The sequence below is a fragment of the Mytilus edulis genome, chromosome 2 (genome assembly GCF_963676685.1).
Source record: "Mytilus edulis chromosome 2, xbMytEdul2.2, whole genome shotgun sequence".
Taxonomy (NCBI): Eukaryota; Metazoa; Mollusca; class Bivalvia; order Mytilida; family Mytilidae; genus Mytilus; species Mytilus edulis.
Genome location: NC_092345.1, coordinates 40,153,760 through 40,173,749, shown reverse-complemented (window position 1 = coordinate 40,173,749; position 19,990 = coordinate 40,153,760). Strand labels below are relative to the sequence as shown.

At 32.1% G+C, this 19,990-nt stretch overlaps 1 protein-coding gene across 1 annotated transcript in view; it reads left to right on the top strand.

The window, feature by feature from the left end:
- The window catches only part of LOC139510169 (SH3 domain-binding protein 5-like), a 206,021-nt gene extending 186,551 nt beyond the window's left edge, over positions 1-19,470 (top strand). Inside the window, exons 7-8 of the mRNA XM_071296523.1 lie at positions 16,715-16,919; positions 18,426-19,470. Of these exons, the coding sequence (XP_071152624.1) occupies positions 16,715-16,919; positions 18,426-18,628 (408 nt within the window). The 3' untranslated portion in view covers positions 18,629-19,470. The remainder of the gene's footprint in view (positions 1-16,714; positions 16,920-18,425) is intronic.
- The last annotated feature ends 520 nt before the right edge of the window (positions 19,471-19,990 follow it).

Below are 19,990 nucleotides of genomic sequence, written 5' to 3'. Positions count from 1 at the left end.
GTAAAATATATTGTTGCAACCTGTAATGTGAAGATGTGCATAGAATAGCATGAATATGGGAACTTCGGTCTGGTTAAACCAAAAAATGTTTTTTGCTGCTTCTGTTGAAGCACGTGGCATTAATAAGTAAAATCAGAGACTGTCGGCTCGGAGTCAAAATAATTAATACGCGTAGGATGACCTGTCTTCCTTCGAACTATAACATCGCGACCTAACATGTCCGGTTCCAGGGGAGTTTCCAGGATATTTGAAAGAAAGGGAGAAAATAAAATCTTTTCCCGAGCGGACCAAAATTTTTGGACCTTTTTTTGACTACAAAACATAAAATGATTGTTAAATGCACTCAGTAATGTAACGGTTCCTGACTAGCATGAATATTTTATAGTTAAAGTGTCGGGGTTTGATATTTTTTTTACAGAATTATCTCCTTTAATTGTTCATGGTATATTAAAATTATTGGATGGATCTAACCAGCAGTAGACCAATAACGAGAAATTCCAAATATTACTTTACATTTCAAAAGTCCTAGTAGGCTAGGACTTTATGAACGGGAGGCGTATTTCCGGTTGCCCTGGTATAGGGTCCATGTGGAAGGTCAGAAACTCCTAGTTTTCAACAATTTAGCATCAAATTATTAAGTATTATAACAGACTCCGTGATAGACAAATTGGTGAAAAGAGACTGCCTTCGGATCATTCAAATTATGTATTGATGAACATGTGGATATCAAATCATTGGATGAGGTTGTAATTCAGTTAAAAGGTTATATGAAATTGACATGAAAAATGAAAAAAAACATCTTTAGTGATAGCTTTTGATATACCTGTTTTGTTAAAATATACCTTTTCGTTGTTTAGGTCTTTTGGAAAATGTTGTTTGTGCTGTATTTAGACCCCTTTACCAAGAAATTTGTTCTACATATATATATGTATATGTATAAAAATTGCGGTTTTTATCCAACGCAATCATAGGTTTGAACGTTGTTTTCAATTTAGTAGATATAAAAAGATAAGCTATGAGTGCCAATGAGACAACTCTCCATCCAAGTCACAATTTTTAAAAGTAAACCATTATAGGTCAAAGTACGGTCTTCAACACGGAGCTTTGACTCACACCGAGCAGCAAGATATAAAGGGCCCCAAAAATTACTAATGTAAAACCATTCAAACGGGAAAACCAACGGTCTTATCTATATAAAAAAACGAGAAACGAGAAACACTTATGAACCACATCAACAAACAACAACTACTGAACATCAGATTACACCCTTACCTGGACCCGCCCCTGCTTATGATACTTTCGAAAACCAGGCACCTGGGAATAGTTTATTGATATACAACGACCCAGAATAAACTGATTATTTCTGAAGGTTACACATAATCATAGCACGAGAAAATGTCGGAAAGTGTGAATAAAATTAAGAAAACGATATTTCTGTTAAAATTATTTATGAAGAAGGAGACTCAACTTAAGTATTCCTATTAATTATATAATATACATGTCCGAGCGAGAACTGCTCTAGTTCATTACTTTAGGAATGGTCGGGTTGTTGTCTCTTTGACACATTCCCCATTTTATTTTTTACAGAGTTTGTCTTTAGTGCCGTGAGGAGGAAGTAGAGTGCCTCCCCGTGCTTCAGGTTTATGCTCTTATAATATACTAGATTATGGAGTGTGTGTCCGAGCGAGAACTGCTCTAGTTTATTACTTTAGGAATGGTCGGGTTGTTGTCTCTTTGACACATTCCCCATTTCCATTCTCAATTTTATTTTTTACAGAGTTTGTCTTTAGTGCCGTGTGGAGGAAGTAGAGTGCCTCCCCGTGCTTCAGGTTTATGCTCTTATAATATACTAGATTATGGAGTGTGTGTCCGAGCGAGAACTGCTCTAGTTCATTACTTTAGGAATGGTCGGGTTGTTGTCTCTTTGACACATTCCCCATTTCCATTCTCAATTTTATTTTTTACAGAGTTTGTCTTTAGTGCCGTGTGGAGGCAGTAGAGTGCCTCCCCGTGCTTCAGGTTTATGCTCTTATAATATACTAGATTATGGAGTGTGTGTCCGAGCGAGAACTGCTCTAGTTCATTACTTTAGGAATATTTATCAAAAAGTAGTATTTCAATATTCAGCCCCATTCTACTATTTAGTCAGCCATCAGTCCTACCCTGATATACCCTATCTTTTTCGGGTAATTAATACTGATAGCGTTTGACATTTTTAGCCGAACAAAATCCATTTTACATAAATAAATTATTGTATGCTGGTTCATATTCTGGACGCCAATCTTTGCTCCTTTATTATATAATTCACTAACAAAACAATTATGAAGCTTAGAAATGGAAAATTACTAAATACTAAACTAGTTCAAAGGGCATCTACACGTCTCAATCTTCAAAATCGGTTATCTAAAAATACTACCATCGCTAACATTTTTAACAATAAAAATCGTGGTTACCCTTCTATCGATAAGTGTCATGCCAAAAATGACTTACATGTCCCCGTCTTTCCACCAACAATACGGTAAGGTCCACGTTTAATGGTCGCACATTTTCTTTAAATTTTGAAACTGATATAACTTGAAAAACAAACAGTATTATTTATTTACTCACATGAAACAAACCGGGGTGTGGTATTCAGTACGTAGGAGAAACTGGACGATATTTATCAAAACGCACTCAAGAACATCTGTATCGTTTTAAAAGACCCAATAAATTCAAAAGTATCATTTAACAACACCTTAAGAAGCACAACCATCCTTATAAATATTTAGCAGTTCAACCTTTAGAAGTAGTAAATAAGCAGCCTGGTGAATCGCATTCAAAGTTTGTACGATCACGGGAAATAATTGAATTAAATTGGATTAAAAAATTACAGACAGTTTACCCTCTCGGTCTAAATGATAATATCATGGGAATTGGTAATATATCTAGAACCAATTCCGTTAACATTTTGGATATAGTTTTTAAAACTGTTCGTAAAAAACTTTCTCACGGTCGTAGAACAAATCGCAATCCAAGAAAATTTCGGGCCAATCATACCAATATTTCGGACCTAATTTCTATTTCAAAAAACAACGGCAGACATTGTCTGTTAACAAAACTCTGTTCGTTACCGGTTAATAAGTTAAATAAAATTTTGGAGGATTGCAACACAATTTCATACAGCAGTCCTAAGTATGAAATTGTTCAAATTATTATGGCATATTGTTATTCTAAATTATTTCCCAAAATTGATCGCCCTGAAGATCATAAAAAACATTTTATTAAAATTAAGTATGTCAATAAAGGCTTTGATTTTGTAAATATTGCCGGTATATTTAACGACCATTCTGTTAAAGAACAAATTCCTGGATATTTTGACAATACTGAGCTACCTCTTATTTGTTATATTTACAAGAAATCTACCCGGGAATTTGTGTTTAATTATAGTCAATTGTGTAAAGATGTTAATATCAGTGAAAATACACCTACTTCATGTAATTGCAGTAATTCCGAATATATTTATGAACCCATTTCCCATGTTATAACAGGAGATCTTAACATCGTTCAAGACCGAGAGTTAAAATCATTCCTCAGTAAAGGACCTAAATATCGTCCCCCGTCAATATTAATTGGAATGAGTGTCGTAATATCATCCACGACTCACTCCATACTTACTGTATGAAATGGATAAAACGGGAAAAAGCTGACAAAAAATCTTTGGACTCTTTTTTTTTACTTCAGTTATGAATATAGTTGATATACGTATTCAACATTTTAAAGAACATTTTACTATTAACAATATTAACCACAATAAACCTATTTCTCGTATCAAACATAAACTAAAAGAACTAGCCAAGGAATTTGTTTTTGTCCCGGCCGATAAAGCTGCTAATAATATTATTATTGTTTGACGTAAATTTTACATTGAGGTTCTGAAAAAGGAAATCACCAATTCACCAACATTCCAACTGACTCAATTTTCAGAAAACGAAATCTGTAACAAACATAAACTTTTAGCCACCGCTTTACAAGCAGAGCCAAAATACAATGAAAGTCCCAACTATGTATTGGCTTCCGAAGCTACACAAAACCCCTTACAAATATAGATTTATTTCGTCTTCAAGCCATTGTTCAACTACTAAATTGTCTATTCTTCTTACCAGCACACTTGGTACAATTAAAAACCTGATAATAAATTGTTCAAATAAGGCCTTCGAAAATAGTGGAATAAATTACTTTTGGAGTGTCAAGAACTCGTTGGAAGTACTTGATAAATTGCCTGCTTATATTGGTGATTTTGAATCTGTTCAAAGTTTTGATTTTACTACCCTGTATACCACATTGCCTCACATTCTCATTAAGAAAAAATTCACACACCTAATTAAATGGGCATTCAAAAAATCAGAATGTGAATATATATGTTCAAATTCTTTTAGGTCATTTTTTAGTAGCAATAAACAAAAAAACTATGTTAATTGGGCATTTTTTGATACTATATATGCCCTTGAATTTTTACTAGATAACATTTTTGTTCGCTTTGGGGATTCCGTATATCGTCAGATTATCGGAATTCCAGTGGGACTAACTGTGCACCACTTATTGCAGACCTGTTTTTGTGTTGTTATGAGTTACAATTTATGACAAAAATAAGCAAAAACCCATCGAAACAACATCTGATAAACAAATTTAATAATACTTTTAGATATTTGGATGATATTTTGGCTCTCAATAATGACGACTTCAGTATGTATATTAATGAAATTTATCCTGTTGAACTTACTTTAAATAAAGCTAATACTAACAATGACCACTGCCCTTTTCTCGATCTTGATATCTATATCACTAATGGAAAGCTGAATACTAAAATTTATGATAAAAGGGATGATTTTTCATTTCCTTTCGTTAATTATCCGTTTTTAGATGGTGACGTTCCCTTGTCACCATCTTACGGTGTTTATATATCTCAACTTGTACGATTCGCTCGTGTATGTAACAATGTTTTAGATTTTAATGAGAGAAATTTATGTATTACTGAAAAATTATTACACCAGGGTTTTCGATATCACAAACTAGTCAAAACATTTACTAAATTTTATCATCGGTATAAAGACATCATTCGTAAATATAGCTCAACATGCAGACTTCTAATACGTTCAGGTATTTCACATCCAATTTTTTATGGAAATATTCTTTATAAAGCACAAAGGTGTCAGTATTCACCTCAGAAACTTACAAAACCTTTGAATATACTTATTAAGAAGGGATATAATTATGATACTGTTGTCAAGTCATTAAAGATTGCATATTTTGGCGTTAATATTGAGTCACTGATAAGGTCTTTGCATCGGAACTAAACACATTTATTCTAAAAACAGTTGTTGGCATGACACGGGTTATGTTCTTCTCATATATGTTATGATGGTATGATACTAAACCCCTAACGGGAAGGATTTTGCCTGATGTTCATATGATGAAATCATAATCTTTCAGTCAGTTTAATTGAAGTCTGGAGCTGGCATGTCAGTTAACTGCTAGTAGTCTGTTGTTATTTATGTATAATTGTCATTTTGTTTATTTTCTTTGGTTACATCTTCTGTCATCAGACTCGGACTTCTCTTGAACTGAATTTTAATGTGCGTATTGTTATGCGTTTACTTTTCTACATTGGTTAGAGGTATAGGGGGAGGGTTGAGATCTCACAAACATGTTTAACCCCGCCGCTTTTTTGCGCCTGTCCCAAGTCAGGAGCCTCTGGCCTTTGTTAGTCTTGTATTATTTTAATTTTAGTTTCTTGTGTACAATTTGGAAATTAGTATGGCGTTCATTATCACTGGACTAGTATATATTTGTTTAGGGGCCAGCTGAAAAACGCCTCCGGGTGCGGGAATTTCTCGCTACATTGAAGCCCTGTTGGTGACCTTCTGCTGTTGTTTTTTATTTGGTCAGGTTGTCTCTTTGACACATTCCCCATTTCCATTCTGAATTTTATGTGATTTAGAACCAATTGTTAAGAGAACAATTGAAGTCTTTCCACTTCTTACAATTCATTTTGATAATGAAATTATAAAATACGGTTTAAAATGTCATATACAGTGTCAAATGATACCTTAAAGTAGGCTGATTCCAAAAATATATAGTTTCTAAACAATTTTGTTGAAACAAGGGAGATCATTTGTTACTTCCGGTCTAAAAATGACACTTCCGGTATTTTTTGATAGTTTACTTTACGCTGATTCCAAAAATATATAGTTCTTTATACTTTATCATCAAGTAGGTACTAAATCAAGCTACTTCCGGTTTACACAAAGTCATTTCCGGTTAGATTTCCAGGATCATGTAAATTGCAACCTAATGAAAAAAGTTTCCATGGCTTTATCGTGTTTAAAAAGGAAGTTAACGCAAATCAAGAACGTCAAATTCAACTTTGACCTTGAGCTCTATTACAAGGTAATAAACCAAGGACCTTAAATAAAATTACCTTATGTCTTTATTATACTTGGTAAACCACCATACATGTAATTTTAAATATAAAAAGGGAGAAAACTCCAGTTTACGGTCAACATACCATTGTAATCAAAATTAAAAACCAATTAACCAATTGTTCAGAGAACAATTGAAGGTCTTTCCACCCATAAAGATCAATCTTGATATAGAAATATGAAAATTCAGTATGAAATATAATAATCAGCGTCAATTGATAGCTTATTGTACACTGATTCCAAAAATATATGGTTTCTATACATTGTTTTTATAAATAAGGGAGGTAGGTAAATTGTTACTTCCGGTTTGAAATATGTCACTTGCGTTTTTTTTTTTTTATAGTTAACTTGATACTGATTCCAAAAATATATTGTTCAACATACTTTTGCAATAAAAAAAAGTACAAATAATAACAACTTCCGGTTGGCTTTTCAATGTCATGTAATTTGCAACCAAATAAAAAAGTCCCATGGTATTATCGAGTTTAAATATGAAGTTAAAGCAAAGGACAAAATCTAGAACATCAAATTAAACTTTGACCTTGAGCTCAATTTCAAGGATACACCAAGGACCATTAATCATATTTCACTAGGTCTGGTCTTAATTACACTTGGTAAATGAATAATACCACCATACATGTAATTTTAAATATAAAAAGGGAGAAAACTCCCTTTTACGGTCATCGTATCCATTCAACCAAAATTCATGTGTTATGACATGTCGCAACTTACAATTTAGTAAAAATATGTTGTCAATATCTTGTACGGTTTTTGAAAGTAATCGAAAATAAGCCAAAATCCAAAATTTAGAAGATGATCTTGACCTTTGACCTTAACCTAATTTTCATTTTTTTGAACCAAGGACCTCAAATCAAAAGACCCTAGGTCTTTATCACTTATGGTTTACCAGTTAGAAATTCATATCACTTATATCAAATGCAAAAGGGGAAACAACTCTCAAATGGAGTGTTCATATCGCTTCGGTCAAAATAGGACAAATCATGCAAAGGATATAACGAGCAATTTTATAAAATAAATTTGTCTCTTTCTTTTACAGTAACAGAGGAGATGCGAGCACAAGGAAAACAGTGTTTGGGGAGATAACTCCTACAAAGAAAATTATTTGGTTACGCAGGGTAAATTTCAAAGGCGCATAAACTGTTTGATATCATATACCAAATATCTAAGCAACAATTTGCGAAACAAATATTAATCACATGAACAAAATTAGGTGGAAGAAGAAAAAAAATTAAAAACTAATTGTTCAGAGAACAATTGAAAGTCTTTCCACATCAATGTTGTTGAAAAGTAATTATTTCCGGTTTTCTCAAAGTTAAAATTGGCACCCAATCATAAGTTTCTTCATATGATACTGATACGATAAATTTTCTATATACTTTTGAGGGAAATAAGTGATATAATGTGCTACTTCAGCTGAAGTAAATGTCACTTCTGGTATCATATGACAGCTTCCTTCACACTGATTCCAAAAATATGTAGTTTTTATATACTTTTGCCTGTAAATAAGGAGATAATTGGCCACTTACGGTTAAATGAAAGTCACTTATAGTCTTTTGTGATAAGTTAATGTATTCTCTTTTGTGATAAGTTAATGTATTTAAATTACAAAATATATGGATTCCGAGTACTTTTTCATGTAAAAAGTGCAAAAAATGCTACTTCCGGTTTTCTCAAGGTCACTTCTGGTTGTAATTTTTCAAGGTCATATGTCACACAAAAATTTGTTAAAGATCATATGGCTATATAATGAGCCAAGTTAAAGTTACAATCAATAAACCTGATAATAAGACATTTCAGGGGCACTTACTCCTATAAGATGTCATTAGATTGTTTCAGAACAATGGTAACATATCTTCATTACAATTAAGCAAACATTTTGCACTTCTTCTTTTATATATATCTTTAAAGGAAAAGTCAACATTGAGAACTTGACCTTGACCTTTGACCTTGACCTCATTTTCTAAGTTAGGACACATGGGCCTCAAATAAAAAACGGGTTATGCCGTTAACGGTTTATGAGTTAATAAAACATACCAACAAATTAATTTCGTAAAGGTAGATAACTCCTATAAAATTTCATCGAATCGCTTCAATTCAAATTAGCCAAATATTCCCGAGGATTTAGCAAACAAGTTAGAAAATGAAATTTGTCGATATCTTTTTTTGTTACGAAGTAGATGCACACATCAAGTAAACAGTCAATAGGGAGATAACTCTTGTAAAGAAAATTGTTCGGCTTAGCAGGGTGAAATTTAAAAGCGCATACACTGTACGATACAATATATGAAATATCTAAGCGACATATTGCGAAACAAATATTTTTCGCAAGAACAAAATTAGGCAGAAGAAAAAATAACAAAATAATAATAATTAAAAACCAATTGTCTTTCCACCAAAAACAATGTATTTTAATATGAAAGTTGTAAAATTAAGTTTAAAATGTCATTTCAATCGTCAAATGATAGCTTATTGTACGCTGATTCCAAAAATATATGGTTTCTATGTAATTTTTTTAAATAGGCACTGGCTACGGTTACATGGAAATGTAACAATAATAAGAATATTATTGTTACATTGGGGACTAAATGCCGGAATGCATGGTTGGAGAAGGAACCGATTAATTACGAATGTAACAATAATTATTGAGGCTACGGTTACATTGCGTTATTGTTACATGAAAAACAGCAATGTTCGATGGAACTAGTAATATGTACTAAATAATAAAAGTTGAAGACATTATCTTATATTTACAATACATACACAAGTATAACATACAATTTTTTGATTTTTTTATAGTACGTCTTCCATGATTCTGAAATCGGACTCGGACATCTTTTAAACTGAGTTTTACTACGCGTAGTGTTGTGCGTTTGTTTTTTCTACATTGGCTAGAGGTATAGGGGAGGGATGAGATCTCATAAACATGTTTAACCCGCCGCAATTTTGCGCCTTTCTCAAGTCAGGAGCCTTTGCATGGCCTTTGTTAGTCTTGTATGATTTTTTAATGTTAGTTTCTTGTGTATAATTCGGAGTTTAGTATGACTTCCATTATCACTGAACTAGTATAAATATTTGTTTAGGGGCCAGGTGAAGGACGCCTCCGACGGGTGCGGGGGTTTCTCGCTACATTGAAGACCCATTGGTGACCTTCGGCTGTTGTCTGCTCTATGTTCGGGTTGTTGTCGCTTTGACACATTCCCCATTTCCATTCTCAATTTTATACATGTATACAGAAGTTCACAGTGTTAATTCACAGTTAGCAAACTTTGCTTTTGATGTATCAATTTTTGGTAAGTGCGTTTGTATAGCAGTATGAAATTTGTGTCTTGATATTGTTTCAGTTTCGTTTCAAACGCATCCCATGCAAGTTTTAAATTTTTCACTCAAACAAAATTGGTAATAGGAATCTCTTCATTTTTTGTTCAAAGTATAATGACGGTAATACGAGTAGGTGTGCAGTTAAATACTTAAAAGTGAACAGTTTTCTCAGCCCGAGTTTTCAACAACAAACCATTGAACTATATTTTTCGCCTTTGGCACTACTAATTTGAAGTAGTATCTTTAAGAGCATCAAATTTAAACACCATTTGTTGAATAATAATATTTATTATTTATTATTATAACAAGTATTATTTAGTAGACATGCATGAATTAAGCAACAAAACTATATAGAAGATTTAAGTTTAATAAATCTAGTGTACATTGCTGTTTTTCATGTAGCAATAACGCAATGTAACCGTAGCCTCAATAATTATTGTTACATTCGTAATTAATCGATTCCTTACCCAACTTTGCATTTCCGGCAATTAGTCTCCAATGTAACAATAATATTTTTATTATTGTTACATTTCCATGTAACCGTAGCCAGTGCCTTTTAAATAAGGGAGATCATTTCTTACTTCCGGTTTGAAAAATGCTTTTTCCGATAATATTTAAATATTTACTTGACACTGATTCCAAAAATATCTGGTTCTATATACTTTTATATTAATAAGGTACAATAAATAGCTACTTCCGATTTACACAAGGTCACTTCCGGTTGTTTTTTCAAGGTTAAATGGTTTGATACCGTTTGCCAAAAGTCTCATGGCTTTATCATGTATATGTTGTGTACAAGATGTAAGTTTGTACAAATTATAGTTTGTACAGGGTTTTTGTACAAGTTATAAGTTTTTTGACATCTACCTTCTGGCAACAGGTGATACAAGTTTATCTTCTAAAATGTATCAGTTTAATGTCTTGAATTAAAAACTATATACTTCAACTTAATATTAAGTGCTATTTCCATTGTCCTAAAACTGGGAGTGAGGATACCTGAATGGTTTCAATTCAAATTTTGTTTTTCTCCTAATACCAAAATCATATCTATAAAATGTCTTTTTTGTGTTCTTATAATTTGTTGTATCAAAGCTCAGTGTTAAACTGTATCATATAGTTGTGGAAATATGGCAGACTTATGCGTAACAAAAGACTGTGTGCTTGCATCATCCATTTGTGTTAAGCGGTCATTATAATTTGTACAACATTACAACTTGTACACAACATATACATATGAGGTAAAAGCAAAGGTCAAAATCTTGAACGTCAAATTAAGCTATGACCTTGAGATCAATTTCAAGGTCATAAACCAAGGACCTCAAATCAAAAGACCATATGTCTTAATTATATTTGGTTAATTATATACTGGTCAACAAAAGAAACGATACAAGCTTTCTTTTTTTCAAATTTAAGATAAAGTTTTCCGTTTATAGGACCAATATAGAAGGTAGTAATACTTAATCATTATGGAAATAAAAATTCGTTTAAAAAAAAATATTTTTTGCTTTCGTGATGTTTTTTGACGATTTTTTTTGTTTTTTACAAAATTTACATAAAACGACAATTTGAAAAACAGAAGTTTCAACTGATGATACCAACCTCTCATTTAAAGGTAAAGACAATGTTTGCCATCAATTTGTTTTTAAAAATCATACAGTTTCTTTGTTTATTTGTTTACCAAAGTTCGGCCCCACGAGAAATCGTTTAAATGTATACATTATCAACTGATTTACCACAGACAGTATGTGATATTCAAAAAGCGGTCACAATCTTAAAACTAATCCGAAATGTTCCAAATTTACTGTGTGTTGTTTTCATATCCAAAGTATTGATTTGAGACAAAAATAAAAAAAATTTTTTTTGCATTTTTTGAGATTTCAAAAAAACACTTTTTTTCCAAAAAATTTGAAAAAACAATATTTCAACCCATTAGTTACATCATGAAACACAACTTGATTAGCATATTGAATATTTTTAAACAAAGTTGAAAATTTATTTAGTACTTAGAAAATTACGTGTCGATTTTTTATTCAACATTCCGCAAAACTTATTTGCACCCTATAGTCGTTTATAGGGAATTTAGATACTTTCCGACAAGTTTTGATTTTCATTATCACATGTGCATACATTGCAAATGAAAGTTTTTTAAAATAGTGTATTTCATTTTGTTTTATATTTAATACTTTTTGATAAATTTCATTTCAAAGTCGTGTATCGTTTCTTTTGTTGACTAGTATAGTATAACTAATCACCGTATTTGAATATCAAAAATAAGACAACGCGTGACCGAACGAAGCATGGATTAAACGAGTGCGCAATCCATAGCGGCGTTCGGTCACAAGTTGTCTTATTTTTGATATTCAAATACGGCGATTAGTTATTCTTTTTATTACATTGGCAAATGGCTTTTTTTTTTATGAAATTAATGTAGAAAATGTAAGGAACTATATCTTTTTCCTACGCATTGACAATTTGTTTTGATCCGACGTTATCGACGTTTTGACAACGCCTATTGTTGTATGACGTCAGAGAGTGAAATAACCACTTTTATTTCACTAGTGAAATTATCGGTTTTTATCTAACTGGGAAATCAATGTAATTCATTGCAACCTATGTAATAATGAGTTATATCACCGTACGATTATTTTTAAATAACAGAGGGGAGAAAACTCCCTTTTACGTTCAACTTACCATTGCAATCAAAATTTACGTGTTACGACATGTCGCAACTAACAATTTAGTAAAAATAGTTTGTTGATATCTTATACAAAAATTAGAATATGACCTTGACCTTTGACCCTGACCTAATTTTTATTTTTTGGGCCAAGGACCTCAAATAAAAAGATCCTAGGTCTCTTTCACTTATGGTTTACAAGATAGAAATGCATATCACTTATATCAAATGCATAAGGGGAAATAACTCTCATATGGAGTGATCATATCGCTTTGATCAAAATAGGACAAATCATGCGAAGGATATAACAAGCAATTTTATAAAATAAATTTGTCACTTTCTTTTACGGATGCCAAGGAGTAGTGGACACAAGGAAAACAGTGTTTGGGGAGATAACTCCTACAAAGAAAAGTATTAAGTTACGCAGGGTAAATTCCAAAGGCGCATAAACTGTTCAAATATCTAAGCGACATATTGCGAAACAAATATTTATCGCAAGAACAAAATTATTTGAATATTTACTTGACACTGATTCCAAAAATATCTGGTTCTATATACTTTTATATTAATAAAGTACAAAAAAATAGCTATTTCCGTTTTACACAAGGTCACTTCCGGTTTTATTTCAAGGTTAAATGGTTTGATACCTTTCCCCAAAAGTCTCATGGCTTAATCATGTATACATATGAGGTAAAAGCAAAGGTCAGAATCTAGAACGCCAAATAAAGCTATGACCTTGAGATCAATTTCAAGGTCATAAACCAAGGACCTCAAATCAAACACCATAGGTCTTAATAATATTTGGTTAAGGAGTTATATCACCATACGCGTATTTTTAAATAACAGAGGTAAGAAAACTCCCTTTTACTTTCAACGTACCCTTGCAATCAAAATTTACGTGTTACGACATGTCGCAACTTACAATTTAGTAAAAATAATTTGTTGATATCTTATACAGTTTTTGGGAATGAGTGAAAATAAGCCAATTCAAATATTAGAATATTATGTTAATTGGACATGCTTTGATACTATATATGCCCTTGAATTTTTACTAGATAACATTTTTGTTCGCTTTGGAAATTCCTTATATCGTCAGATTATCGGAATTCCAATGGGGACTAACTGTGCACCGCTTATTGCGGACCTGTTTTTGTATTGTTATGAGTTACAATTTATGACAAAAATAAGCAAAGACCCATCGAAACAGCATCTGATAAACAAATTTAATAATACTTTTAGATATTTGGATGACATTTTGGCTCTCAATAATGACGACTTCAGTATGTATTTTAATGAAATTTATCCTGTTGAACTTACTTTAAATAAAGCTAATACTAACAATGACCACTGCCCTTTTCTCGATCTTGATATCTATATCACTAATGGAAAGCTGAATACTAAAATTTATGATAAAAGGGATGATTTTTCATTTCCTTTCGTTAATTATCCGTTTTTAGATGGTGACGTTCCCTTGTCACCATCTTATGGTGTTTATATATCTCAACTTGTACGATTCGCTCGTGTATGTAACAATGTTTTAGATTTTAACGAGAGAAATTTATGTATTACTGAAAAATTATTACACCAGGGTTTTCGATATCACAAACTAGTCAAAACATTTACTAAATTTTATCATCGGTATAAAGACATCATTCGTAAATATAGCTCAACATGCAGACTTCTAATACGTTCAGGTATTTCACATCCAATTTTTTATGGTAATATTCTTTATAAAGCACAAAGGTGTCAGTATTCACCTCAGAAACTTACAAAACCTTTGAATAGACTTATTAAGAAGGGATATAATTACGATACTGTTGTCAAGTCATTAAAGATTGCATATTTTGGCGTTAATATTGAGTCACTGATAAGGTCTTTGCATCGGAACTAAACACATTTATTCTAAAAACAGTTGTTGGCATGACACGGGTTATGTTCTTCTCATATATATGTTATGATGGTATGATACTAAACCCCTACCGGGACGGATTGTGCCTGATGTTCATATGATGAAATCATAATCTTTCAGTCAGTTTAATTGAAGTCTGGAGCTGGCATGTCAGTTAACTGCTAGTAGTCTGTTGTTATTTATGTATTATTGTCATTTTGTTTATTTTCTTTGGTTACATCTTCTGACATCAGACTCGGATTTCTCTTGAACTGAATTTTAATGTGCGTATTGTTATGCGTTTACTTTACTACATTGGTTAGAGGTATAGGGGGAGGGTTGAGATCTCACAAACATGTTTAACCCCGCCGCATTTTTGCGCCTGTCCCAAGTCAGGAGCCTCTGGCCTTTGTTAGTCTTGTATTATTTTAATTTTAGTTTCTTGTGTACAATTTGGAAATTAGTATGGCGTTCATTATCACTGGACTAGTATATATTTGTTTAGGGGCCAGCTGAAGGACGCCTCCGGGTGCGGGAATTTCTCGCTACATTGAAGACCTGTTGGTGACCCTCTGCTGTTGTTTTTTATTTTGTCGGGTTGTTTGTCTCTTTGACACATTCCCTATTTCCATTCTCAATTTTATCAGCATTTGTTTTTAAAATCACAGTCTAACCTGTATATAACAATTTTAAACATAAAAGCACCCCACCACACTGTGTAAATATCTGTGAGAATATTTGTTTCAGCATGAAACTTATTTATCGAAAGTGGGAGTGCTCCGAGATAAATTTATAACAGCGGAAATACCTATAAAGAACAAAAACTTCGTTTCTTTCCCCCTTACTTATATCCCCTATCAAAAAATGTTCGTTGTTAGAATAAAGTACAAAGAACTTCTGAAGGATTTGCCTTCAACTGCAATTATATTGTATGCTGGCGAAACAAAACTTTCCATAGCCGCTGCATGTTTATGCACCTGTCCTGATTGATTCAGGGGCCTGTCGTTCAGCACAGTTATCGTTTGTTGATGTTGTTCATTGGTATTTTCACGTTTGGATATATAAATTAGATCGTTGGTTTTCCTATTCGAATTGTGTACGCTAATAATTGTGGGGTCCTTTATAGCTTGCTGTTTGGTCTGTATTAAATCCTGTGTAAGAGGCCGTACTTTGACATGTGTTTGTTATTACATTTTGTATCAGGTTGAGAACAACCCTCCCTCAGACAAGGGGTCATTTTACTGACGTAGAAAAGAAAATAGAAATACCAAGGATTTGTATGGTTCTTCTATACAAAACCTTTGAAAACTTAGAATTTTGTACTCAAAAAGAGGAGAGTTACATCATATTTTAAACAACTTTTTCTAAAAGAGGGGTCCACTTATTTTGAATAATATTAAACTGTTATAATCCCTCATAACACATGTAAACGGGATATTTATAACATTAAGGGGTTGCCCTCAAACTGATTATGACTTGGATGGAGAATTGTCTCATTGTCAGTCACACATACATAGACCAGATTTAATTATTTCTTGGTGAACAGGGAAAAAATACTTCAGAAATTAAAGAAATGTCAAAGTACAAGTGATAAATCAAGTTTTAATATTGTCAAAACCTACTATTTCATGTTTACAAAAAAAAATTATAATCGCTGGCCTTTATACTTTTCAAGCTTCGCCTCAAAAATTTGCAAATTAAATATTTTTTTAATTAAATTTTCAAATCGCTCGCTCGCCCCAAATTTTGGAGTCCAAAAATCCGTAGAACAAGAAATTAAATTGGTGTGGCCTCAGAAGAAAAAGAAGAAAAACAATAGGTCTTTCCACAGAAAAGTGGAAACACACACAATACTTTTCACAGAAACGTAGAAAGACCTAATAATCAGAAGAAATACAATAGGTCTTTCCACAGAAAAGTACATGTACAAAAAAATCCAAGTACAAAAAATCCCGAGTTTTCCCTCTTATGTGAATAAGGATCATAACGGTACATGTTTAAACAAACAAAAATATAGATACATCTTAGTCAGAGCAAGGATACAAATCATTGGTCACAGCATCAACGATTGTGTACTTGTAACCGAAAGGAAAAGTAGATTATTCGACCAAGGAGTTCCTTCGTTGATTCATGAGCTTTCTAATTATCTTTTAGATTTTCATTTTGGTTAACATTGACTAGCTTGTTCATGTATGTCTCTATCAAATGATATACAATTTATCTTTTTACCAAGTAAAACTACGAAACGCATTAACCTGATCTTGTTCTATTAAATTTACTGATTGCTTAAACCTTTACTAATACTATATCATATTAAACATAATTTTGCTTTTTTTTTTAATTTGAATACTGCAGCAACAAAAGCAGAATGTTACAGATCTGCAGAGTGCTATTAAACAAGCAAAAGGAAAATACGCCAAATCTCTACGAAAGTTGGAGGACATTTCTTTAGCAATTCATGAGTCAAGACGAAACAAGCTGCTACTAATGTATTCTAGACAACCTGGAGTTGGAATAGATTGTGATAGTCTTCATTCGAATATCTCTGAACTGACTTTAGGTAATAAATATATTGGATTCCATTTAATAAAATCTATTCTTTCTTTATGTAAACGTTATCTAGTCTTGAGCAATTAGTCGTCTATCAAGGTTATCCGTATAATGAACAAGTCGTCGCGTTGAAGTATATTCTAAAAGAATGACCATGGAAGTACAAATGTATATTGTCAATATACTAGTAATTCAGTCAGGATTCAACATCGTCAAAACTATCTCCCCATTACGCCAGTTCATTTTCACAATTATAGAAAAGGAAGCCATTGAAGACGCGCTGCCAATTTTGCTCTATAAAACCGATAAATTTTTCCACATAGCACCATTACGATCCTTACATGTCAGTTGTATTTTAAAAGACAAATGTATATACTAGCTAATGAGCATCTGTTAATGATCTTGTCTGCATTGGTTCAACTTAAAACTATTGTCTGATCTTGTGGATCTTCTGGTCAGGTGGAATTTTTTAAAATTCCTAAACATTTAAAAAAAATTCTAATTAAATATTTCGTAGAAGGGCAGACTAGAATTTTTTACCATAGTTCTTACACACAATTGTTTTTTCTTTTTTCGAAGATATACATTTTCATCATCCAACTTGAAAGACTGTTGTCAAGTACTTTTATTAAGAAAATAGCTATTCGAACACACCTACTCTGTTTTTGTGATTCATTAGATAGGTATTTCACTTGATCCATATATTTCATCTTTAAGTACTGTGATTTTTTTGGTGTTATAAAGCCAACCTGTAGCTTTGATATATAAAAATGATAGAATCTGAAGCGTGATGATGTACCAAATATTCTTGCTTTGGACGATTTCAAGACAAAATATTCAACTCAAACACGCCCTAACATTCATTTCAAAAAGGTGCCCTCGATTTTCTCTTTTCGATACAAATGTTACCCATTTTTTTAATTTTTACTTGAGTCGCACAATGGAAGGGCAGATACGAAAATTAATGAACTCATAGATTTATATGTTCTCCGTCCGTAGTAATTTTTTTTTTAAATCGGAGGTTATGCATTTTTGTCATCCAACTTGATAGATACCCATGTCGTCGACTTGATATCTAATTGTTCTGCTTAACTATGTAAAAGATAAATTGAAAACTTATGCAAATGGTGTTTTTAAAATAAAACTCTTCGTAATTGAGCAGAAAATTGTCATTTTATTTGTTTCTATTAATTTTTTTATTTTTTTGTTACTATAGTAAACATTACAGTAAGCATTTATCTATCGCCTTCTCTAACAAAGAGCTTCGATTCTTTTGTTCTATTTCAACCGGGGTTTCGCCTGAATACTTTCATGTTCTGACTAATCGTGTCGTGCTATTGCTTAGCATAATGAATGCAGTCTTCCTTGTTGCAATAATTGCATTTTGGTGTTAACAACCAGTCATGAAACATTTAAACTAGAAAACAACCAAAGTTGAACATTCGGAGCTTACAAATCCATATAACATAGAGTTTAAATTAACAATATAGCAACAATTGGTCAATTTGTGTTACAGCATCTATTGGAAAAGATTACGAGATGGTTGATTTCATTTCAAACGAGAACGATGGAATATGCGATGAAAGTGATTGTGTGGAGGATAAATGTGACGATGGCGGTACTCATTCAAGTAACAAAACTGACGACGAAAAGGATATTGATTTGACTAACACTAGTAACATATTTGAAAATTTACAGATTGCTGATGATAAATTTTAATCTGTACACTGATAAAGTTTGCTTTAATTTGAAAATCAACTGATGACGTAAACAGTCGTGCACACCCTAACTAAGTCATGTTTTAATCAGATTCAGATTCAGATTCTTTATTTCTTCTAAAACCAAGTTGATTGTACATAGAAAGATATTTTTACGTACAGATTTTGCGCATGACAAGTTTGCACAAAACTTTTTTTCGAGTGATTATGATCGAAAATGTAAACAAGCAGACTTCCTATCTGACAAGACGTGATATAGAAGCTTGAGTTTAAACAAGTATAACTGATGCTTTTATTTTAAAAATCAAAATTAAGTCAATACAAATTTCGTTGAAAATCCATTCATAGAATCCTTTTATCCTTAAATACATAGACACTTTAAATTAAATTTTTTTATTGCATTCAAAACGACATTTTGAGACTAAATTCATTTCTATGTGTTCTGGTTTTTTCGAGAGCATTCCGGTCTTTTTCGAGTGCGTCCGTGTTTTACGAATAGATATAGGAAGATGTGATATGAGTGCCAATGAGACAACTCTCCTTCCAAATATTCCAGTTATGTAATTTTTAAGGCACGAAACCATTGCATTCATCAGTTTTGATAATGGTGTACTATGATTAAACTTCATTTAAATAAGTATCGCACATTTGTATATGTTGTTGTTTGTCTCTTATTCACGTTCATTATATATTCATGATGCCGACAATCTAATGAATGCATAGACAATTTGGATTGAGACACATTGTGTTGTCCTGATGAACTAATCATTTCATTGTTAACTGTAATTAGGAAATTTAATTTAATTTTTATTGTTAATTGGAATAAAAACTGGTCAGATTTAATGTGTGTATGTTTTTTGTATTAGTTTTTTATGATTTTATTTCTGGAGATAGGGAGCAGACTTATTTTATTAGAACATTTCTTATTTTATTACATAGCATTTATTTGATTCTTCTCTGCTGTCCAGTAGGTTTCTTACTGCGTTTTTTTTATTAACAGCTGCGCCATGAGCGCATGCTACGCCGGTAGCGTTTTCAAAGAATAAAATTCATTCTCTTATGGTTGTGGCATATATCTTGCATGAATATCCATTTCTTGTAGCATACTGCACAGAGTGTGATCCTTAAAAGTGATACGTTAAACTTTGATTTGCTTATCCAGGATCATAAGATGAAATTACGACAATGGGCTATTCGTTAGGTCATTAATGAGAATGGTATATCAACTTTCATTCTTATTTAATTTATTTAATTCAAATAGAATAAACTCGCCGTATATGTTCACTTGTTATGAAACCTAAAAATAATTTTATCAATGTCATATCAAAAATTTATGAAAAACTTAAGGGAGGTTACTTAAATC